Below are 25,764 nucleotides of genomic sequence, written 5' to 3'. Positions count from 1 at the left end.
GGGCCCCTCGCTGATACATACACACAAGGAGGGAGGCAGGGAGGGAGGGTCAAGAGAGAGAGAGAGAGAGATACTAGCCAGGTCGAAGGAAGAAATACGAAGGAAGGATCATAATGAAGGAAGCTCTGTGGGTGTTGGGGAGTCATGTGACTTGCCTCTGGGGGGCCCCTCAAGGCGTGGGGGCCCCCAGGCAGCCATATCCCCTTGCCTAATAGTAGTTACACCTCTGGGCAGATATATATCTATACAAACACACACGCATATACACATACTGCCCCATCCAATGGCTCTGGGAGGTTAACAACTGGAGAAGCTTGAAACTGAACTTGGGACTTAATATTTAATGCAAACAGAGCTTGCAGATCATTCACATTCTCAGCTATCAGAGTTGTGTCATCAGCTTAGCGCAGGTCATTGATGTTTCTTCCTCCAACTTTACAACTACACTCATCTTCTTCCAATCCAGCTTCTCTCAGTATATGTTCAGCATATAAATTGAATAAAGAAGGAGAAAGTACAGAGCCTTGTCTTACTCTTTTGCCAGTCTGGAAGCAGGCTGTTTCACCATGTTCTGTCTGGACTGTGGCTTTCTGTCCTGTATATAGGTTTCTCATGAGAACGATGAGATGTTCTGGGACACCCATTTTCCTAAGGATATTCCACAACTTGACATGGTCAATGCAATCAAAGGCTTTTCGGTAGTCAATAAAGGACATATTGACTTCTTTCTGGTATTCTTTGGCTTTCTCAATTATCCAGCGTGCATCAGCAACGATGTCTCTTGTTCCTCGGCCTTTTCTGAAACCGGCTTGAACATCCGGCATTTCCCTTTCCATGTAGGGCTCTAATCTGCGTTGGATGATCCTGAGCATTATTTTGCTGGCATGTGAAATTAAGGATATTGCACAATGGTTTGTGCAATTTAAGTCTCCTTTCTTTGGTATGAGAATATAGACTGACCTCTTCCAATCTGTTGGTCACTGTGTTGTTCTCCAAATTTGTTGGCATAGTTTGGTTAGAGCCTTGACTGATTCCTCTTCTGTTGCCTGCCATATTTCTGTAGCGATTCCATCAATTCCTGTAGCCTTACGACTTGGTAATGACCGGCGTGCTGATCTAACTTCATCTTCCCCCACTAGAGGTTCTTGCAAGTAGGGAATATCTTCTAGAGTATCTTGGATGTTGATGTCCCTGCTGTACAGATTTTCAGTATGCTCCTTCCATCTCTGTTTGATCTTCTCTGAGTCAGTTACTATTTGTCCTTTGGCATCCCTTAACATACCAATTCGAGGTTGGAACCTCCCTCTGAGTTCAGAGATCTTTTGGAAAACTTGCCTTGTTTTTCCGTGTCTATTTCCATCCTCAAGGTCTTTGGAAATGTCATTGTAGTATTGCTTCTTCCAATTGCTTTCTGAAATTCCCTATTAAGTTCCTTTCTGAGGTCTTTATCTTTCTTGACTTTGGTTTCTTCTCTGGGCAATTTCCACCACCTGTTCTGACATCCATTTTGATTTCTTTTGTTTCTTGGCCTTTGGCAGTCTGTTTTCACGTTGGTCCTTAACAACTTCTTTGATTTCATTGCACATTTCCTCTGGTTCCCTATCAATGAGGTTCAGAACTTCAAAGTGGTTCCTGATGTTCTCCTTGAAAATGTTGGGTGCATTCTCAAGATCATATCATGGAAGCTGGATAGCTTTGTTTTCCACTTTAGCTTGACTTGAAACATGCACATGAGCCGTTTGAGATCAGTTCCACAATTGGCCCACAGCCATGTCTTTGCTGTTATAACTGAGCTCTTCCAGCTTGTTGCACCAATAATGGTGGTGGTGGCGGCAGTGAGTAAGAGCCCAGTCAATCTCTGCTGCTCCTGCTCAGGGCTACCAAGCCCACTGGCAGAGGGAGACAGGCAGGCAATGGACAGGAAGGGCCCAGGCCTGTTAGCGGCCTGAGGGGAGCGAGTGGCCATGGTGGTGGCAGTGGCAGCAAGGAGGGGCCTGGTCAACTGTCGCTGCTCCTGCTCCTGCTTGGGGCTACCAAGCCCATTGGAGGAGGGAGGCAGGCAGGCAAAGGATGTCTGTCAGCAGCCTGAGGGGAGCGAGCAGTCATAGCAGTGGCAGTGAAGAAGGACTCAGTCAACTGCTGCTGCCACTGCAGGGAGGAGGGGGAAGAGCAGGCTTGGGTGAGAGTGGGGAGGTCTCTGGGGTTAGGGGGCTGCAATTTGGCCAATTGCGCCTCCGCCGCAACCAAAACTATGGTGCAACCACACCTGGAGTACTGCATACAATTCTGGTCACCACATCTAAAAAAGGACATTGTAGAACTGGAAAAGGTGCCGAAGAGGGCAACCAAGATGATCAGGGGCCTAGATAACCTTTCTTATGAGGCAAGGCTACAACACCTGGGGCGCTTTAGTTTAGAAAAAAGACGACTGCGGGGAGACATGATAGAGGTCAATAAAATCATGCATGGTGTGGAGAAAGTGGATAGAGAGAAATTCTTCTCTCTCTCCCATAACACTAGAACCAGGGGTCATCCCATGAAATTGATTGCTGGGAAATCTAGGACCAACAAACAGAAATACTTTTTCACACAATGCATAATCCATTTGTGGAATTCTCTGCCACAAGGTGTGGTGACAGCCAACAACTGGGATGGCTTTAAGAAGGGTTTGGATAACTTCATGGAGGAGAGGTCTATCAATGACTACTAGTCAGAGGGCTGTGGGCCACCTCCAGCCTAAAAGGCAGGATGCCTCTGAGTACCAGTTGCAGGGGAGTAACAGCAGGAGAGAGGGCATGCCCTCAACTCCTGCCTGTGGCTTCTAGCGGCATCTGGTGGGCCACTGTGCGAAACAGGATGCTGGACTAGATGGGCCTTGGGCTTGATCCAGCAGGGCTGTTCTTATGTCCTAAGAGGGGTGAGGGGGATGGAAGCAACATGATTAAGGAGGAGCAGGAGCATGGCTCAGGGGGAAGCAATGACATCAGCAGGGATGGGTGGGAGAGAATCAATGCCATGGGGGGCACTGAGAGTGTGCAAGTGGGGACAGACTGGGTGAGAAGCCGTGACAGCAGAGGGGATGTGGCAGTATGTGTGGGGCTCAGGTGGAGGTGGGGAGTTATCTGGGGTGAGGGGCTGTAGCGGGGGGCAAGGGGAGCAAACAAAGCAAAAAAGTATTAGTGCACAGATGCTCTGTGCAGGTTCAGCTAGTATATAATAAAATACCAATGCTGTGAAAGATTTGGGCAACATGATGGAACCTGCAGCAGATCTTGTCCTGGCCTACAGCAATCAGCCTCTTCAAGTGAACTGTTTCTAAAGGAGGAGTTTTACAGCAAGAATGGGAGATAATATGATTAAATTTTTGTTCATATAATCCCTGGTCCTTTGTATTATCTAAGGTCAATGTGTTTTCCTCTGTGCTTTAAATCGCTGCCCTTCAGCCACTCCTGGCGTTCTCAAGAAAGGATTGTCCCATCACCTGTCATCCCATGACACACCCCCAAATAAAACAAGCATTGACAAAGAACTAGCACAGATTTGTTAGTTCTAGTCAAATTTCTGTGGGTTAGTTTTGCACACCAGTGTGTAGGTAAAACATGTGTCAGATGTGCAGTAGTGAGCACGCTCCTCCCCACACATAATGTAAACCAGGCCTCGCATGTAAATGCCACTACAAGCACCCGACTTGCTTGCTTGATCTGTCTGATAAGAAAAGCACAACAATGTCTAGGATGTTATGTTCCAAACTATCGTGTTAGCTCAGTGAAACAATGTTGCAACCCACCCTGTTAACCCAAGATTGCAAGGATATTGTGCTTGTGTTGGAAGTTCTCAGACCCCATTTTCTATGCAGGTCTGGGAACTAAGCAAGTATATTTCATTCATTCATTCAGTTTATATACCACCCTTCCTAAAGTGCCTCAGAGTGGTTAACATTAAAATCAAATACACATAATAAAACAATTTAAAATAAAATAAATAAACATTTAAACCAGATTTAAATTAAAACTAGATATTAAATGCCAGGCTAAAAAGATGGTTTTTCAAAGGCTCTCCTGATGGCCTCCAAGGAAGATAAGCCATTTTATTTATTTATATCTACATAAACCACTTTGGGAACTTTTGTTGAAAAGCAGTATATAAATATTCGTTATATTCGTATAATCCTCTATATCTTTAGAGTATATATTCACTTTATAGACTGGAAATAATTGTTCTGTGAGGGGAACCTAGAGAGCTGTAACAAACACTTCACTAAACTACAATTCCCAGATGTAGGGGAAGCTTTGAAAGTTAAAGTGGTATAAAACTGAAATCTGTTTGTAGTGTAAGTAGGTCTCAAGGCTTCTGTTCATGGGAGTGTCTCAGCAAGTCTCACAACATGAACATGAGGATTGCTAGCTGTTGGTCCTTCTAGGCTAACATAGTTGCCAATTCAAAACTGCAAGCAACCGGAGGAGGAAAGCAAAATGGATGCTTGTCTTTCCAATGCCTCTTACTCATACTTATTTCCTTTCCTCCTCTTCAGCTACAGGGTGGAAGTATCCCTCACCAAAGGCTCTTGAGTAAACTTAGCAGCCATGGGATAAGAGGATGGGTTCTTTTATGGATTGATAACTGGCTAAAGAACAGGAAATGATGAGTAGGAATAAATGGACATTTTTCACTGTGGAGGGAAATAAGAAGTTGAGGTTCCCAAGGATTATACTGGGACCAGGGGCATAACTACTATTAGGCAGGGGGAGGTGGCTGCCTGGGGGCCCCCACACCTCGAGGGGCCCCCAGAGGCAAGTCATATGTGAAGTGTGTGTGTGTGTGTGTGTGTGTGTGTGTATATCAGCGAGGGGCCCGTTTTAAAATTTTGTCTCTGGGCCCACTCCAGCCTTGTTACGCCTCTGACTGGGACAAGTGCTTTTCAAATTGTACATAAATGATCTGTAGTTAGGTCCAGATATGATAAATGATTTGGAGTTAGCAGCAAGGTGATCAACTTCACAGATGATACTAAGCTATTCAGGGTGCTGAAAACCAAAATGTATATTGAAGAGCTCCAAAAGGATCTGTCTCTCCAAAGTGGGGGGATGAGGTTCAATGTAAGTGAGTGTAAAGTGATGCACACAGGGGCAAAAAACCCCAACACCACTTCTCATATAGACTGATGGGATTTGAGTTGTGAGTGATTAAGAGGAAATAAATAAATCTTGGTCTCATGATGGACAGCTGAATGAAGAAGTTAAACTAGTGTTTGTCAAGTACAACTGTTAAAAGGCAAATCCAGTGCTAGAGATTATTAGGAAAGGGATCGAAAACAAAACTGCTAACCTTAGAACCCCTTTATGTGGTATGGCCAGGCCACATCTGGAGTACGGTGTACAGTTCTGATAGTTGAATCTCGGATATCTAAAGGATATTATGAAGCTAGAAAAGGACAACCCAAAATGATCAGAAGAGGACAACCCAAAATGATCCAGGGGGTGGAGTACCTTCCAGGTGATAGGTGTTACTATCTGGGTCTTTTTAGTTGTGTGGGGGTGGGATAAAAAAGTGACTAAGTGGAGAGGATGGGATAATGTGTATAACATTATGCATGGTATGGATAAAGTGGATAAAGAGAAGTTTTCTCCCCCTCTCACAACACTAGAAGCAAAGGTAATTCAATGAAACTGATTGGCTGGAGATTTAGGATGGACAAAGGGAAGTACTTCCTCATGTAGAGCATAGCTTGGTGTAATGGTTAAGAATGTCAGACTAGGACATGGGGGAGATCCAGTCTCTCATTCCTATTCAACCATGAAATTCGCTGGTGACCTTGGATCAGTTACTTGCTTGCAACCTAACTTACAGGGTGTTATAAGGATAAATGAGGGTGGAGGGGAAGTTGTATATGCTACCCTGAGTTCCTTGGAAGAAGGACAGGACAAAAATGTATTAAATAAAAGGGATTAAATGGAGGACAAATCTATCAATGGCTACTAGTCTTGATGGCTAAAAGCTACCTCCAGGTTCAGAGGCCACATGCCTTTCAGTACCATCTGCAGAGAAGCAATGGCAAGAGAGGGGGATATGCCTTCATCTCCTGCTTGTGGCTTCCCAGAGGTCACTGTGGGCCCCAGGATGTTGGACTTGATAAGCCTCTGATCCAGTGGGGCACTTTTTATGTTAACAGAAAAGTTGAACCAACTTTATTCTTGCCTCTTCTCCACCCACCTACATTGCTTCTAGGATGGCAACTGAGCAGCCAGTTACTGCTCAGGATGTCAGATTTGGCTCTGGCAACTCCAATTTCCTTCTAGTAACCATTGTAGAATCCCACAGACATCCTTTGAAATGGCAAGATTCTTCCTTAAGCATGAGAACTTCCAATTTTGTGTTAGATTGGAGCACTTTGAAGGTGAGATTGCTAAGTCAAATGAAGAAGAGTAGAATATCTATCCATATGGGTTACATTCAGTATGTAATGCAGATAGAATAATACTAAAACAGACCTTAGCAAGGCTGTGAAAATCAACCTGATCAGAACCCATTACTGTTTGTGGAAGTGAGTGCAGGCTAATTATTCATGCAGTGTCACAACTTTTTCTTTTGTTTTTCTGCTGTAGGAGCTAGAAAATTTAGTTTTTAAAAGGGTTTAATGTATAAGGAAATGCATATTCTTTATACATTAGGAATATGAATATTCAACAATCCCCAAATTGAGGATTTGAGTTTGGGAATTCAGTTTGAGGATTCAACAATCCTCAAACTGAACACTGAGCACTTGGAATGTGCTGACTTACCCCAGTACTGCCGGTTATCTTTTAACTCAAGGAATGTGATGTCTGTTTAAATCAACAAGAAGAAACCCTTAGTTGTTGGAGCAGATCAAAGTTTTATAATGCTTGTACAGTCAAAAAGGCTTTGTTGTGTCCATTGCAGATTGCAGTGTGCCCCTTGCTATTTTTCAACAGAAAATCGCCCTTCAAAGCAGTTTCAGGGAAACTTCTAGTGGGGAAAATCTCAAAAGAGAGTGAGAACCAGCACAGAGAAGGTGATAGAAAAAGCCCAAAATGATCCAAGCTAGAAACTTTCCTTTTCCTACTCTGACAAAACAGGGGACTTAGTCACCTAATGGCACAGTGGGGAAATGCTTGACTAACAAGCAGAAGGTTGCCATTTCGAATCGCAGCTGGTATTATATTGGGCAGCAGAGAGGTATTATATTGGTATTATATTGGGCAGCAGAACAAAGGCATCATCTCATACTGCATGGGAGGAGGCAATGGTAAACCCCTCCTGTATTCTACCAAAAGAAAACCACAGGGCTTGGTGGGTGGCAGGAGTCAAAATCAACTTGACAACACACTTTACATTAGGGAGCATGCAGAAGACTTGAAACACAGAGTGAAGTAAAGTCTCGTGGGGATTGCCCTGAGAGAAGGAGAGAGAGGTGAAACATACTGCCTTTCCCTAATTTTTCTGGCAAAAAACAACAGGGGAAAAAGTGGAGTCACAGCGTGAGGAGCCATGAGTTCAGTCAGGTCTGGAAAAAGTCATTCAGGAAAGCAGATTAGAGTCCTGCTAGCTATTCCAGCTATTCACAGCTCCACAGAGAGCTCCTTTTATCTACCAAAATTAGCTTTTGAGACCTTGATGCCAAGTGGAATCAAGACTTCTTATGGGTTTAAATTAACTGGGATTTAAATTCCCAGGATTGACTGGGAACTTTTGAGAAACTATCAGGATGTTATTGTTGAAAATTTTTCCAGGATTCATTGTCAATGGGCAATTGATACTGTAGAAGAACCTCCATTGTCAATAGCATTCAAAGCAGATTATGCTGGTTTGTGACAGCCTCTCTCACTCTTGCCCAATGCATTCCAGAGGCCACACCTACAGCCTGCTTAAGCATTCTTTCTGAGAAATTCCAAAGCTCAGTTCCCAATCCTTTTGGAAGGCGGAATGGGGGCAAAAGAGCAAAAATAAAGATGTCTCACATCCATTTCCCAGACAATACTTCCCCTGCATTTTATGGCAAAAGACATGAGGGCATTCACATGTCAACATGTGAACATTCTCTAACACCTCTCAAGAACCACCATGTTATGTTTCTGTGTTACAGAGATGCCCTCCAATCTATTTGCTTTGCTCTGCTGACAGAACCACATCCTGATAGCCAACCAACTTCTCAAGGTAAGTGTGTTTGCTTTTTTTGTTTTTCATTAATGTTAGTTCTGATTGGTTAACATGACAAATCTAGAAAACAATGTGTCATGACTTCAAGTAGTTATATAAGGATATGAGTCAGCCCCATTAAATTCAATATGTGTAGTGTGGGTATAATGGGTCAAGTAGATATAGAATTGCAGCTTTTGCACTCTCCAATGTAGAAAAAGACCTGCAGACACCCATGCTCATGGAACCAGCTTCTTAAAGCAAAAATTGCTGTCAGTGGAATGAATAAGTTGCATTTGTAGATTGAAGGGGAGCTGCTGCATCTGGTTATATTTCTGTATAATGTGCTCTTGTGCATACTTACATTACGGTGTATATGGGTGTGGCATGTTGTTGTGTGTGTCTGTGTATTACATTGCATGTGTTATGTATATTTCCTTATATGTTTTTGTGTGTCGTCTCTCTCTCTCTCTGTACACATACATATATAATATGAAGTGTGTGTGTGGTACATATGTTTTGTGTTTTGACGAGCACATCTGTTGCAACATGTGCTGCTGCACTGTTTGCATATGGCATGTTGCAGAATTTATATATGGTATGCTGCTGCATGTTGCAGTGTTGTCACATGCATTTGTGTGCAGTATGTTGTAGCACATGTTTGAGCGGCATTGTGTGGTGCACTGAAACATGCATTTTTATGTGACTCCTCATGCTTGTGTGCAGCACATTGCACACACAGTTGCTACAGATTATTTTGTTTGAGCAGGAATCTCCAAATTTACCTTTAGTAAATTTGGAGCCCCACAGACCCATCTAGTGACTTGAGTTTTCACTGTGAGGCTGCACACGGCAAACACAATGAGGTTTTAAAGCAAGGCGATTCCAATAACTCTGTTAATGGGGTTTCTGTCAGATTGGTGATTTGTTTTTGCATTGCTGGCTCCACAGAACAATCGAACCTCATCATTGTTACAACATGTTTGTCGATAACTGCTGTGTAAAAGCCCTTTCAAAACACAAAGGTCTTAAGTGTTCTCACTTGATTCTTGTGGTTGAACTATGGGGATCCTCTATATTTGGATATATTATTTTATTACTGCCATAAATCCACTGAAGAACAAAATGATAATACTTGAGAGGAGGCAAAAATCAATACTATGAGTCTTGGCTGTATCCTGTGATAGGCATCATAATTTTTGGAAGCATAACCTGCAAAGCAGACTTTCAGTAAGTGGAAATAAAGCCCATAGAGAAAGATTAATATTGTAGTACTGGTAATGGGTGCTGTCCATTATCAGAATACACGCTCCATTACAAATTCCAGTGGGCCTAATTGGGTATGTGATTATATTCAACAGGAAACTATCTTCTATTCTATCCCTGTTTGATTTGCCCCCTGAAAATAAGTAAGACTACATTTACATCATGTGACAATGTGATGGAACAAACATGAAATATGGCAGAAGCACTGGAAAGACTCCTCAAATAGAATAGTTCCCACTCCATCTATCTATAATGAGGGGTGCTAAAACTTCACCTGCTTCCAAAGCTTGTAAAGACTTGGCTTTTTACCCAGGCTTTTACATAATCGTTTTTACTGCTGCTTCGGTGTGTTTTTATCTGTTGTATTGTTTTTATGCCTGTTTTTATATGTTTTTAGTTTGATGTTTTTACTGCTTTTTTATTGTATGTTTTAATTTTTGTAAACTGCCTTGGGGTTGTTTTTAACGAAAGGCAGTATAGAAATGTAAAAATAAATAAATAAAATAAAAAGTTTTGCACTCTGACCATGAAGTTCTTGCCAGATGTGATGGGGCTTACTCTAATGCTGCTTAAAAATTATTTGGTTAATTAAATGGGTTTCAGATACCTTATACTGAGGGAATCTTGTCTTTCTGTGCTGCCAAGGATTTGGGGTGTGTGTGTTCTGCAAAGTCTCTCCCCAGATCTACCCATGCAGCAGAAACAGCTGGTAGAGTGGACTGTACTACTTCAGGCTGTGGGTGGAAGATTGCCATTTATTGATGCTCTCAGGGCAATCCCCATGAGACCTTATTTTACTCTGTGTTCCAAGTCCTCTGCATGCTCCCTAAGTCCTCTCTTTTCTCAGAGTAGGAAAAGGAAAGCTTCTAGCTTGGATCATTTTTGGCTTGTTCCATCACCCTCTCTGAGCTATTTCTCACACTCTCTTAAGATTAGGAGGGTGTTTTTTGCTTTTAAATGGAAGTATTGATGGATAGGCTAATGATGGATAGGCTAGTCCATTACTGAGACCGCAATGTTTTTACCTGCCCCTTGAGCTGTGCCTTTACAGCAGCTTGTTATAAAGAAACGACCAGGTGAAACTTTTCACTGCATGGATATGGCTTGTCTAAAGCCACCTAGTGAGTTCATGACAAAAGTAAGGTTTAAACTGGGGACTTCCCAATTTAGAGCTCAGTCTCTTAGCCATTGTACTATACCAACTATTGAGACACAGACTAAGTATAAGAATTCCAGCCTCTTGGATATTTTTAAACCTTCTCATCACTAAAAGTCTTCCTAAAGAATAGTTTTTTGCATTACTAAATTGTAAGAGTTGATATATCACTCACATATAGACTACAATGTGTGACAGGCCTACATGGAAGTAAATTGCTTCCTGTATGCAAAGTGTACACACACCAGGAAGCCACTGCCTATTGCAGCTTCCCAAGCTGTGTCATCATCATCATCATCATCATCATCATCATCATCATCATCATATTTATTTATTTATTTATTTATTTATTTATTTATTTATTTATTCGATTTCTATACCACCCTTCCAAAAATGGCTCAGGGCGGTTTATATAGAGAAATAACAAATAAATAAGATGGTTCCCTGTCCCCAAAGAGCTCACAGTCTAAAAGAAACACAATTTAGACACCAGCAACAGTCACTGGAGGTACTGCGCTGGGGGTGGATAGGGCCAGTTATACTCCCTCTGCTAAATAAAGAGAATCACCACTTTGAAAAGGTGCCTCTTTGCTCAGTTAGCAGGGGTTATTTGTGCAACAAATTATTTCATGTGGGATAACCTAAACTTTATTTATTCATTCATTCCTACATATAGAAGTGACTTTTCTGTAGCTGATTGGTAATATAGAAAGTGGTCTTTAGAATAATTTCTTGAGAGAGTGGAACATCTTACTCCAGTGAACTTCAAGGGGAAGAGAGTTTCTAATTAAGGGACAGTCAGTCTTTATATGCTCTCCCTTTTTGAATTTGGCCCATGGGTTGAAAAACCCTCAGCAAATATACAGTAAGAGCCACACTACCCTACAGGGTGAGCCACCTAATGGCACAGTGGGGGGGTCAGAAATAGCTCAAGCTTTCTTGGCCTGAGAGCTTCCTCTCCCAGCTACCCTCTCCTAACCAACTGCCATTTTGGTGATTCTCCTCTCCTTGTCTGTTGCTACTTGTGAGATAACTCAATCTTCTTGCCTCCTATCTTTCATTTCCCACAGAAATGATCCCCCACTTATAAAAGGGCAGGTTCCATGATCCAGCTTCTCATTGGCTTAAACTAGGCAGTTTTTGGCCCAATGTCCATTCATTTTTGCTTTCCAATCCAAATTAATCCACTTTCAAGGCATCCAATATGCATATTTGGAGATGTTCAGAATTTACCTCAGACAAGTGCCTTCCATAAACCAAAACGTTATTGCTGGTTGTTGCTGCTGGTATCTGCTTTCTTTCTTTTTAGACTGAGACCCCTTTTGGGACAGAACCACCTGGAGGTGGGAGGCCACCACCTTCTCAATCACTTTGCCCAGCCATGGAAGGTTGGAGACAGGCCAGTAGTTGCTTAACTCTGAGAGATCCAAGTCAGGCTTCTTCACAAGTGGTCTAACGATTGCCTCCTTAAGACAAGGAGGCATCCTGCCCTCCCTCAGAAATACATTTATAATCACAACCAGGCCCTCTACAACAGCCTCCCTGCCAGATAGTATAAATCATGATGGACAAGGATCAAGAGAACAGATGGTAGGCCGCACCATTCCAAGCAACTTGGTTTCGACCTAGACCTAAAAGACCTTTAAAGCCCTAAACATTTTTAGCCCTAATTATTTGAAGGATCACCTGCTCCCAATTGAATCTGCCCACCCTAGAAAGTCTTTTGGGGGGTGGGGGGTATCCAGCCCTAGATAACACTTTCTGATAATGCAGAGTACTTGTATTCTTCCTGGAACTTGACAGACTGCTCATAAACAGGATGAAGCACTTTAAACTGTCTGTCCAAAGCTTCTGAGAGCTTTTGCCCTTTATTTATTTTATTCTTTATATACTGCCTTTCATTACAATAATCCCAAAGTGGTTTGCAATGTAATCAAAACAATACATATTTAAAAGTACAAGTATTATATATTAAAATAATATCTCTATTTAAAAGTTTAAAAACATATATAAAACAGTAAAACACGAAATAGTAAAACACAGAGCAGCCACAGCAACCCCCCACCCCTTATAAAACAACACAAAACAGTTCTCCCATATAAAAGCCTTGGTAAAGAGTCATGTTTTTATTTGGTTTCTGAAAACTATGATAGAGACTGCCAGCTGGGAGAGCATTCCAAAGCCTGGGGGCAATGACCAAGAAGGCCCTGTCCCTTGTGGTCAGCAGCTGAGCCTCCCTCACCATAGGCACACAGAGCAGAAACCCCTCCAGTGATCTTGTCAAGTGGGCCATAACCCTTGGGAGCAGGTGGTCCTTCACATATTTAGGGCCCAAACTGTTAAGGGCTTTATAGGTCAAAAACAGCACCTTAAATTGGACCCAGAAACAAATTGGTAGCCAGTGCAGTTCTTTCAGAATGGGTTAGATCTTAGCAGGCGCGGAGCCTGACCACCGGCGGCCCATGTGCAGCCGCAGCGGCGACCCTGCTGACCTCACCCCCTGTGTCTGACATCAGACGCAGGGGTGTGGTCTGGCTCTTGAACGGAGCCTTGAGACTCCATTTGGGAGTTGGAGTTTAGCTCCAGAAGGGTCCGCGCAGCCCTTGCTTGGGAGCTAAACCAGCACCCCCACGTCTGATGTCAGACACGGGGGCATATCGGGGCCACGAGGCATGGCCCCTGATTTGGCACGGCCCGGGTTCTTTGAACCCATTGGCCCAATGGTGGCTCCACCCCTGAATCTTAGATCTTTAACTGAAGCAGCTTGCCAGTCTTCTGCTGTACTCTCCGCTGAAACTCCCTCTTTCCTTACAGAGCACTAGCAAATGCCTTTCAGCTTTCTTCTCAAATTGGGCCAGGTTTTTCTCCATCTTTGTTAGCCTATGTTAACAGCAGTGTCTGAGATTCTAGCATCCTGGTCAGGTCTTAGAGGTTAACAGGGTCTGCCCTTTTCTGATGGGCTTTGGCTCTTGTCTGTCAATTTTTCTTTTCTTTTCCGAGACTCAAAAGAAAAAAAGGCTACCTTTTCTGGTCCTTTGGCAACCTGCTGGTGTTAGAAGTGGCTTTGTCAGCTGCTTTTAAAAAATTGTACTGCAGATATCTGGAAGGCTCAACTCTTTCCCCCTCTCTGCTTCAACCTGATACTCATCAATGCCTCAAGCCATACTGGGCTCCCTGCCTGCCAGTGCATTTCCCAACATCGCTGCGCAGACAAGAGCAGCCAAGAGGGAAGGCCTAGAGCAACGTTTCTCAATGTTTTTGGTGTCCTGGACCACTACATTCTTCGTGTGCAGTTTCCCGGACCAGCAGCTAATATAGGGGTCACCCCCCCACCCCAACCCCAGGCCCCCCAAAACAATTTTGGGCTGGTAGGAGCTGCCACCAGGAGCTCTCTGGAGCTCATTTCCAGGCAGCCCTCATTACTGGATAATGTTCATTTGAGGAAGCTAAATTAACGTTATCCAGCAGCGAGGGCTGCCTGCCTAGAAATGAGCTCTGGAGAGCTTGCCCAGGCTCCGTGGATCCCAGGCCCCACCCCTCTATGTGTGACATACAGGTACCCAACAGCTCGTGGACCGGTACCGGTCTGCAGACCAGTGGTTGAGAAACACTGGCCTAGAGCATCCCACTTCTGAGAGCCCCCCTGCTTTCATTTTTCTCTTACAGGGACAGATAGTGAAAGGTGCTGTTAAATCTTATCTCTATATCTCATATCCATTTGCAGGTGAGAAGGAGATTCCAACAGTATTTGGGTACATCAGTTTCACCAAAAAAAATGGGAGAAAAAACTCTAAAGCGACCAAAAGCTCCCCAAATTGCCCCAATGTAACTCAATGGAGTGGAATGTTCATGGACTCAGGGGTCACTCGAAAATCAGGTGTGTTGAGTAATGGAATTCAGTGGTGAGGAGGTGGGGGTTGGGTGGGGGAGAATTCTTGAACAGAGACCAGGGAGTTTCTCCGCTCAAACAATATTCCCTCAGTACAGTCATGACAGGATGAAGAGGAGCTGGGACCGAGCACCAGTCACCCTCAACAAAAAAAAACTCCAAACAAACAAACATGTACAGTTGAAGACAGGCCCAAATTAGAGTAGAGGATCTTTGTCTTTGTTGCTAACATTTTTGTTTTTTTCACCATGCTAAGCCACAGGCTCAGGTAACACATGAATATCAGGTATATACTGCAACTCTTTTTTCAAAGTCCATACCTATGACACCTATTTCCTGTCTGATTGCTTCTGAACAGCTTTCAAAGTTTTAATTGGGTTATTTATGTGCCGGCTGAGATCTGATCTATTAACTTGGTAACCTGCTTGCCAAACTGTGCCTGCAATTCAAGGCAAACAGCATGTGTCAGCAGCCTTTCTAACACATTGGCAACGCTACTGCTACCTTTTCCCTCTTCAGTTCTCATGAACATTAATGCTTAAGTGGCTATTAGTCAGAAATGTTACAAAGTACAAATCTGCAAGGCTTTCTACCATTCCATAACATGCACTTAGTGCTGCCTAACTGCAAGTATAATCTGGGCCCCTTGGCTGTGCTAACAGTAGAACAGGCAAATATGTACAGATGGTTATTCTGATTGCTATATTTTTATTTAGACACATTTCTGGATATTTTGACAAGTATCAGGCTAATGCAGTGCAAGGAAGGGGTGTAAGGCATGGGGGTAAGATTAGATTTAAGACTAGAGCTTTCCCCCCGATAAAGTCTTTTTGACTTTACCAACTATGAGACACATAGGAATTAAACAGATGCAATTTCTTTGGATGTGGCAATAGTGATGTGGAGAGCAGCACCTGTGGGATTTTTTTGGCAGCTAATAAAGGCAAAGATAATTTATCAGAAAAAACGGAGAGCTTAGATTGCTTTTATATATGCCACTTATAACACCAGAAATGCATATGTGAAATACAGGCATGCAGTTTTAAATGTGCTTGTGTCAGATTTTTACATTAGTTGATGAACATGAAGGAAGGTGGATAAACAAAGTATTTCAGCCTTCCTACATTTTTGTTTGTTAGATGCTGTGATCTATCCGAAGTACATTTTTTAGTTCTTCACTAAACCATTCCCCCTCCCCCACAATAGAGAGGTACAGTACACAGCTGATTGACTTATTCGCATTATAACATCTCATCTCAGCACAGAAGTGTCTCTTTAGTCACTATCATACAGTACAATTTCCATTTACTTTTTCTCTTATATTACCATGCACTTCTGCAGCATGATCATTTCCTTCACTACCACTCCCTCTGCAACTAAATCCAGATGCATTTCCATCTTAATGTTGTTGGCGACAGCCTGAAAGTGTCTACAGACTTCCTTTTCTGCATTGCCTGCTGAACAGCCACCTTTTCTAGCACAGATATACATTGATGGTCAAAACTGTGCTGGTTGAATTGCTGCTTCTTGGGCACTTCTTAGAAAGGCATGAGCCAGTGTGGTGTAGTGGTTAGAGTATTGGATTAGGACTGGAGAGACCCGTGTTTAAATCCCCGTTCACCCATGAAACTCACTGGGTGACTCTTGGCCAGTTACTTACCTCTCAGCCCAACCTACCTCACAAGATAGACATACTGCTCTGGGCTCCTTGAAGGAAGAGCAGGATATACATATAAAAATAATAAATATCCAATAATAATAATTGTAGGGTGCTCACATATCTGTACTTGGAGCAAATGTGATTTTGTTGTGACAACTAGGAATTGCCATTATTATAGAAACCAAAACAGTAGGCGTCTTTAAGTGCTCCACTTAAATCAGCTGTTGAGAATAACAGTTGGTGTTCATCATTTTGAGAATCCTATTTGGCTAATGGTTAGGTAAACATCACAAGGAGTTTAAAGTACTGACTTATTGAACCCTGTTTCACTGAAGAGTTTGTTAGTGAAAAGCCAAAGATAAAACTCAGTTTGCAACAGATATTTGAAAATTAGGACGAAACAGTATTTGTACCCAAAATTATGTTTCTGTGACTTCCAAATCCTGATCTGACTTTCCACATCCAAATTCAGTTTCAAACAGGCAAACAGGTGGCTTACAAAGTTTAAATTACACAGTAAAAACCTCATCATAGAACAAAGTACAACCAGTCAACATAGAAACCTAGCAGTAACATGACTGAAATCACCCAAGGACACAAAAGGCTCTTAAAAGCACAGACTCTCTGGTATTTAAACATTCAGGTAGACATTAAAAATCTGCCATGCTTTTGATTCATAAGCAGCATATTTTAAATGAGCATGATGCATTTCACAATTGTTGTATTCCAACAATATTTTAGATTCTGCAGCACCACTAACTCTCTCATGACAAATTGACTCAGACAGCAAAACCTATGATGCAGTGTGACTAAGCAAACCATACCTACATGAAATCATTCAGACCTTTTAACTGAAGTGATCTATTTGCAGGATTAAAAGAACGGAGTTGGGGGGGGGGAATACAAGTTGAAGCAGCTACAATTAGAAAATTTTATGTCTTCTACATTCCTTCTAATCAATTACATCCCTTAAAAGATCCATGATTCACACAATTTCCCACATCAGTTGGGGACCTACAAGGAACTTAAGGGAAGAAAACCTCTACTTTTAAATTAGAAGTGGCAGAAAAAGGCAAGCTGCACGTCAGCTGGCTTTGATGTTCCGGGGTGGGAGGGAGTGAAGAGAACATTGCACCTGCTGTCTCCTGCACCTACCTGGGTCCCATGTAAGGGAGGGGGATGGAAGAAGCAGGAGGAGTTCAACTCATTGCCCCAAAATTGTCAGATTTCCAACACAATCTACCAAACCCAACAGTTTTATGGAGTCATGTCAGTCCCTTCTGACATCTTCTCTGCTGGGTAGGATTGGATTAGGTCCAACAACTTTGAACCTGCACAGGACTATTGTTTTTTCTCCTGCTTCAGCAGGAGAGTGAAAGGTCTACATCCAGTGTCTTGGTTGCAAAGTGAAAATGCTACATTTTATTTATATCTCAACTTTCAATCTTCTATATTAGATGCCCCAAACCTATAGTCAACATGATATAAAACTGAAATAAAGCAAAAATCACCCAGCCAAAGAAACCATTTATGTAGGAGATCAGGAGTTGGAAATCAAGCAAGCCTACAAGCCCACTAGAAGTCTTTACTTGGCATTTAGCTGCCTCCAGGGAGGGAGGCAACTGGATCTCTTGGGGGAAGGATGACATGGGAGAGAAGTCTTTTCTGCATACCCATCAACTGAACCTTTGATGGTGGTGAAACCTGAAGAGCCTCCCCCTAATTACTTGAGTGGGTTTGTGAAGAAGGAGATTGTCCTTTAAGTTCCCTGGCCCTAAGCCATTTAGGATTTGAACACTAATTGTATGTAAGGTAAACCCTTACATACAATTGTATGTAACCCCTGCTAACTTGGCAAAGAGGCACCTTTTCATGTGGTGATTCTCTTTATTTAGCAGGGGGAGAGTAACTGGCCCTATCCACCCCCAGCACAGTACCTCCAGTAACTGTTGCTGGTGTCTATCGTATATTTCTTTTTAGATTGTGAGCCCTTTGGGGACAGGGATCCATCTTATTTATTTATTATCTCTGTGTAAACCATTTTTGGAAGGGCGGTATAGAAATTGAATGAATAAATAAATGAATAAAATAAATGTAAAGTGTGCCGTCAAGTTGATTTCAACTCCTGGCGCCCACAGAGCCCTGTGGTTTTCTTTGGTAGTATACAGGAGGGGTTTACCATTGCCTCCTCCCACGCAGTATGAGATGATGCCTTTCAGCATCTTCCTATATTGCTGCTGCCCGATATAGTTGCAGCGGGGATTTGAACCGGCAACCTTCTGCTTGTTAGTCAAGCATTTCCCCATTGTACCACTTACTGGGTTTGAATTAGATTTGGAAAGAGAGTGGAATTTTAACCTGATTCTGCAACTGTCTGAGTACCCATGAGATGAGTTAGGCCAGTGAGGGAGAAAACCTATTCAAATAAATGTGGTATAGCCTGTTCTGGTTCAGATGTTCCTCTTTCCCCAAAGAGCTGGTGAACATACTAATAAAAGCTCAGATCCATTACTGGAGTCAAACTCCTCATCAGTGTCTGAATGGGCCTATATTTTCTTGGCAAATATGATGAATGCTAGTGGACCAAGGAACCTTCTGAAGACTGTTTGAAGTGCAGCAGCACTGATTCAAGCCTCCCTCGCAGAGATTGCTGGGAAATGTATTGGTGGGGAGGCTGCAAGCTAATTACACATTTTCGGCCTGGCTGCATGGAGAGTCTTGATGCTAGCACTGCACATTCCTGGCATTTTATTGGTGGCTGTGATGTAGGGGCCCGTAAGGTTTGAACTGGCCTGAAGATCAATGCTAATACTGCTGAAAGAGAACTGAAAACTACTCTCAAGTTGCTTATTGTTGTTTACCTTGAAATGGCCTCAGTCCCCTCCTTGAAATGGCATCAGATAATATTTCGTGGGACAGCTTGTGATTCTTGTCAGCATGAATATTGTATGTTCAATAGCTAAAGGATTAGACTGCAGCTGGGCTATTTTAGGTTCCTCTCCAAGGAAAACTGAAACACATACCAGACTGCTTTGCTTATTTGTTTAAAATCTTTATTTCATTCAGTGGGGGAAGCGACCTATTTTTCAACAGAGCAAGAAGCCATTAACATGGATGGCTCACAGGAAATGCTTCATTGATTTCATTTCATTTGTCACTATAATAAGGATTCCACACAATTTGCAAGTAGATCTAAATATATCAATTGAGGATCAGCGCCAGTGTTTTTGCAAACAAGAGATACCAGGTCTTAAGCCTGCCATGGAGTTAAGCCCTCTGACCTGGAAGCCCTTTGCCTTGTTTGAGAATGGAGTGGGACCATTTCAGATGAACAATGGCTGCTACATGTGAGGAGTATGGGATCATGCTGTCAACATACCCATCCTCGTGTCATTAAAGGACATGCTGATGTGATCTCAGCACATCCTTCAATTGTGAGACAGGGGTGTTCATCAATTGCCTTTCCAAGTGTTGCAAAACCCTGTTTAAACAGGGTTTAAGGTGCATGTAGAGGGGTAATTTGGATGACCACTCCTTTCATGTGATTAAAGGATATGCTGATCACATCCAGGATCATACACCCTTGGTACACCCTTGAGTGATGTCAGGGCAGGTGCACTCACAGTGTGACTCCATCCAACTTGGATGTAGTGGCCATTTTTTGTTTTTTTAAAAATATTTCGGTATACTGTTCTGAGTTTTAGGATGGATGGAGAGCAGTTTATAAATGTAACAATGAATCAATCAATAGTGGCTTAAATTTAGGACTTAACTATAGGCTGTAAAATCTTTGTTTCAAATCTCACCCCAAATGTGGAAGCTGTTGGCAATAAGTCAGGGCAGAAATAGAGCAAGCAAAAATATATGGCCCAGCAAAGGGGTGAGGGAAACACTAGGGAGTAAACACTAAGGATGTAAAATACTATACATTTCGTTATTAAAGATCATTCTTCAGTACGAAAATGCATTAAACAAAACATCTAATAAAGGATTTGTAATGAGGTGGGCGTAAACAAAGCAGTGGGTGGTAGGACCTGGGAGAAATCAAATGAATGAATGAATGAATGAGAGGTCTGCTGGCAAGCAGCTACAATGCCACCAACAGAAAGCACATTTGCTGCATGTTCTCGTTGCCACAAAGATGGTACATCAGCCAGCATCCTTTGCAATCTGGGACCTGGGCATCTCCTCATGAGAGTTCCTATCATTGCAGCAGTTGGGGTGGGTAGAACAATTAAACAATAGCATATAAGCAGTTTAAACAATGGATGTATACACTGTTGTTTTTGTACCTACTAAATGTGCACAAGATCTGATCCTAGCAGCAGTAGTGAATTGATACAAAGAGATTTGCCGTTCAGAAAATGTTCCACTGACCAGCCACTGTATGTTCTGACTGAGGCCCCTTTTGGTTATTGAGATTCCAGCTGGCAGACAGTTTCTTTACAAACAAAGTGGCCTAAAATTTTGCTTTACAATCCAGCTCTCTCCTAGAAGAAAAATCTGGGGGCATTTTTTGTCAAGGCCTCAATATGGGGGAAAGGGTTAACCCCTCCACCACTGCACCATGGTCCCAAGATGGACTGGGGCTTCTTGGAGCTGCTATTTACAAAAAACCCAATGTGGAAGTCAAACAATGATAGACATCCTGAGCAGCCTTCCAATAGTGTGCCAGGAAAACAAGGTGGCACAAGGGAGAACTTTCCTAGCTGTGTGGGGATCACACAGCCTCAGACCCACAGCAGTGGGGAGAGAATTTTGACAATTAAATCTAGTTCTGGTGACTCCTGATAGTGTGTTCCTAAGGGCCATCAGGGATACATTATGGGATGCTCAGGGCACTCCTGAAGCAAGAGTGAATTGTCAAAATTTGCTCCCCCAGTGCATGCCCGAGGTTACATGGTCAGAGCAGTAGTGTATCTTCCTGGAGTAGATGCTCTGGATGTTAGCCAACTTTTAAAGTCCCATCTAGTTTGGCCCTAGTAAACTAAAGCAATAATGTGTTCCTCCAGATATCATTCTACTCAGCTTGTTGGATTACATTAGTCTGGGGCATAAATAAATTTGGGTGTGTAACTGGTTGTGGAATGGACATCCATGGGTGGAAAAATTAACTCAGGGTCCAGCAGATGGGCTCATATTCTGCTGAGGTTGCACTTGAACCTGCTTGGCATGGGGATTTAAGTGGTGTCTGGATTTGCTCTGGCCCTAAATTCCAATGTCTTGATCCTATCTCTCATTCAAGTAAAACTCCAGAGGAAAGGCTATGAGATGATCTTGAATGGCACATACGACAGTTGTGTTTTTAAATGTTATTTATGCCTTTGAAATTCTACTCTACAGGGTTCTTAATTGGGTTTTTTGCCATTCTGGGGAGGAGGGAAATGCCATTGTGTCTGTCGTCAAAGCTGTATGCATATCTCCCAACAGATACCATTATACACAGCTGGAAATTCAACCCACATGGTGACCAGCTTTGAGTAATGTGTGAATATAAATGTTCTGTTACAAGTCTTAAGGCCAAGGCTGCAACTTTGTGCATGCCTGCTTGGGAATAGGTCATGTAAATTGGACTTCCTTGTGAGTAAACGTGCTTAGGACTGAGCTGCAAAGATTTAATCCACATATTGGCATTTTGAATATTTATTTGCTATATTTACAGGATTAAATACAGGAGAAATTCTGGTGGTTATAAAGAATCCGTTTGTTCTCAGTGATGTGAATTTAAAGTAAGCTCAGTAGAGTGACTCTGCATGTAAATGGACAATAATGGCTCATAGTCAGCTGCTCTCAACAATGTATAGAATTTATGTCCTGCCATTGTTGGGGTTAAAAATAAAACTTGGCTTTAAACATTAAAGCTCCATTGAACTACTTGATATTGGCCTTTGAAATAACAAAGTAAAAGTGGCTCACTCTGATCTTTTCCCTGCTGTCTTTACAATTCTGTTTCAGATGTCAAAAAACGGTTGTGCCAGGTAACATTCCATGCCTGCCTTGCCTGTTGACTGGCATTGGTCTCGCAGAGCAACTCTGGACAAAAAGAGAGACTCATCAACATGGCCATGGCTGCATCAAAGAAAGGGTTAAGTGACTCCCCTCCCGATGGTGGCTGGGGGTGGATGATTGTGATTGGCTGCTTCCTAGTCACTATCTGCACTAGAGCTGTAACAAGGTAAAACTATTTTGTGTGACTCCTTTTGTTCGTTTTTGTTACCCCTTGTTTCATAGTGGCAAGAAATGCTATCTAATGGGCAGGAGATGAAGGATGGTAGAAGGGCTCTTTTGAGCCTTGTACTCTTCTTAAATGGCATCCAAAGTGGTGGAAATGTTGTGCCGTTGAGTTGGTGTCAACTCCTGGCGACCACAGAGGCCTGTGGTTTTCTTTGGTAGAATACAGGAGGGGTTTACCATTTCCTTGTATGAGATTATGCCTTTCAGCATCTTCCTATATTGCTGCTGCCTGATATAGGTGTTTCCCATAGACTGGAAAACATACCAGCGGGGATTCAAACCAGCAACCTCTTGCTCCTTAGGCAAGTTACTTCCCTGCTGCACCATTAGGTGGTACAAAGTGGTGTACAAAACAGCAAAAGAAAGAAAGAAATTAAAATAATCCTTGTATTAAGATACAAAATAGATGAAAATAGGGACATCATCATAGGAAGAACATAGGAACATAGGAAGCTGCCATATACTGAGTCAGACCATTGATCTATCTAGCTCAGTATTGTCTTCACAGACTGGCATTGGCTTCTCTAAGGTTGCAGGCAGAAATCTCTCTCAGCCCTATCTTGGAGAAGCCAGGAAGGGAACATGAAACCTTCTGCTCTTCCCAGTGCGGCTTCATCCCCTGAGGGGAATATCTTTCAGTGCTCACACATCAAGTCTCCCATTCAGATGCAACCAGGGCAGACCCTGCTTAGCTATGGGAACAAGTCATGCTTGCTACCACAAGACCAGCTCTCCTCTCCATAAAGTAAAGTGTGCCGTCGAGCCGATTTTGACTCCTGGCACCCACAGAGCCCTGTGGTTTTCTTTGGTAGAATACAGGAGGGGTTTACCATTGCCATTTCCCACACAGAATGAGATGATGCCTTTCAGCATCTTCCTATATCGCTGCTGCCTGATATAGTACCAGCAGGGATTTGAACCAGCAACCTTCTGCTCGTTAGTCAAGCATTTCCCCACTGTGCCACTTAAGGTGATAAAATATGCATGTAGGAACATAGGAAGCTGCCATATACTGAGTCAGACCTATTGGTCTATCTAGCTCAGTATTGTCTGCACAGACTGGCGGTGGCTTCTCCAAGGTGGCAGGCAGGAATCTCTCTCAGCCCGATCTTGGAGATGCTGCCAGGGAGGGAACCTGGAACTTCCTGCTCTTCCCAGAGCGGCTCCATCCCCTAAGGGGAATATCTTACAGTGCTCAAGCATGCAGTCTCCCATTCAAATGCAAACCAGGGCAGACCCTGCTTAGCTAAGGGGACAAGTCATGCTTGCTACCACCAGACCAGCTCCCCACAAGACGTGGAGACAATCATCCAAGACAATCATCATCATCATTATTTATTATTTTATTCTGTTTTTTAACACACGCAAAAATCTCAATGCAGTTTACGTAGCAAAATATATGAGAAAATGGTTGCCTGTTCCAAAAGGGTTCACCATGGCTGGCTAGATGGCGAACAAAACATTCCAAGTTGTCTTGTTAGCCAGTATTTTTAAAAAGAAAAGTCTTTGACAAGAGCTTTGCTTTCCCTATCGCCAAGAAGGCATCAATCTGAGAAAGGGCCAGATGTGCTTCCTTGGGAAGTGTGTTTGGCATTGCTGGTGCCATCCCAGAGATAGTGCTACTCCACACTTTAACTGATCTCACTTGAAAGAACAGCAGGACACAGAACACACACTCCTTTGCAGAACCAAAAAGAACAAAGAGGTTCACAGAAAAGATGATGCTCCCTGACGGACATGGCAAACAGACCATTTGTTTCTGTCTTTAAAGATTAGTACCATGACTTTGAATTGGACTCTGAGGCAAATGGATAGCCAGGATAGGATATTGTTTGCCCTGAGAATCAAAACCATGCAGACTTTCAGTAGGTTTTTGTCTTCAGAACTTTCCTAGGAAGAGGAAGGAGAATGAAAGGATTAAGATGAGTGAGGCCTCAGAAAATATTTGATCCTACTTTCCTTAAAAATAGAAAGAAAGAAATTGACCAGCATTCAGTGCTAGCAATAATATACATATATTTAGAGACAAAATTATTCCTCTAGGTGTTGTTGATACTTTAGGTTTTTGGTGTTGAGAGATAGCTTTATGACAAGCAAAATTAAACCTTTTTTGAAAAAGAATTGAAGGAGTTTGCCATTCAAACAGGAATTTGGGGAGTATCTCACAGCTGAATAAAATGTGGTAGGATAAGTTTTATTTGCCTAAGCAGAAGAAAAGCCCATGAGGCAATGTCTTTCTCATAGAATTGTGTCCTTCACTGTAAGGCCCGGGGGCTAGTCGCAGCCCAATGACTAATTGTTTGTTGGGCCTGTGTGATGCTGAAGCTGAATACTCTGCACACAGTCCACCTGGCACAATGTGGAGACAACCGTTCTCACTGCGCAGAGCTGCACTTTGCTCAGTGCTGGGTATGTGGCGGGGAGGTTTCCTTTAAGGGAAACTGAGCCATCTTGGAAGGTGTGCACAGAAGGTTGGGAAGTATATAGCCCTTCCCAGCATTCTCCTCATAGAGCTCTTAACAGAGGACTTGGTTTCTCTTCAGGCACACTGAGAAAAGTGCAGTACTCTGCAGAGGTTAGCACAACTGGAAATGACTCTCACACTGAAGGTTTTTGTTTTGTTTTGTGTTGTGCTAAAATGGCCCCTGCTTAAAAAATATTGATGATAACTGGCATGAAGAATGCAATGGGCAGACCTCTAACTGGCTGCAAGCCAACTCACAGGGTATAATTATTATTTGTCTGAAACTATGTTTTGCATTTATCATTCCTCCATGAGAATGTCACTCTATAAATCCTCATTCTTCTAAATAATGGGTCTATGCTCACAGGCTCTGGGCCCGAAATCTCCACGAAAAATCTTTGTGTCCAAGTTGATGTGAGGAGATAAGGAAATCTAATTGTATCTGCAATGGCCAGTTTACAAATGAGGCTGTTCCTCATGCCTATGTGAACCAGCCCCTGATATAAGAACATTGGTGAAGAGACTTCTTGCAGCTCCTTTTCTTTTGCCAGAGCTTTAGGAGCTACCAATACGAAGCAGCAGATTGAGGAGACAGAGCCAGAAAATGGCAGCTTGGGGAGGCAGAATCAGTTTCAAAATGGCAGTTTATATATTTAAAAAAAATCACATACATAGAATAAGATATTTTACCATCAAATTCCTTGAATTCCAGGATAACTTTACTGCAGGACAGGAAAGGAGCAAAACAGTCTGCTTTGTAGTCATGGGAGAGGGGAATGGAGAGAAATGAGTGGGAGAGAAAGTAAAAACAACCCTTTTTAGCAGGGTTTCTTAATCTTGGGCCCCCAGATGTTGTTGGACTACAACTCCCATTATCCCCAGATATGGCCTTGTAGTTGAAGATGATGGGAGTTGTAGACCAAAAACATCTGGGGGTCCAA

The 25,764-nt window shown here is 42.7% G+C and overlaps 1 protein-coding gene across 10 annotated transcripts in view; it reads left to right on the top strand.

Annotated features, from left to right (window-relative positions):
* The window catches only part of SLC16A12 (solute carrier family 16 member 12), a 68,132-nt gene that overhangs the window by 24,357 nt on the left and 18,011 nt on the right, over positions 1 to 25,764 (top strand). For all 10 annotated transcript variants that reach the window (XM_053304769.1, XM_053304767.1, XM_053304766.1 and 7 more), the window contains 2 exons: positions 8,102 to 8,172; positions 22,081 to 22,300. In XM_053304769.1, coding sequence (XP_053160744.1) covers positions 22,185 to 22,300 — 116 coding nt within the window. In that variant the 5' untranslated portion in view covers positions 8,102 to 8,172; positions 22,081 to 22,184. The remainder of the gene's footprint in view (positions 1 to 8,101; positions 8,173 to 22,080; positions 22,301 to 25,764) is intronic.

Source organism: Hemicordylus capensis, chromosome 3, assembly GCF_027244095.1.
Source record: "Hemicordylus capensis ecotype Gifberg chromosome 3, rHemCap1.1.pri, whole genome shotgun sequence".
Classification (NCBI taxonomy): domain Eukaryota; kingdom Metazoa; phylum Chordata; class Lepidosauria; order Squamata; family Cordylidae; genus Hemicordylus; species Hemicordylus capensis.
Note: the sequence above shows the minus strand (reverse complement) of the source record. Positions and strands in the feature narration are given on the sequence as shown.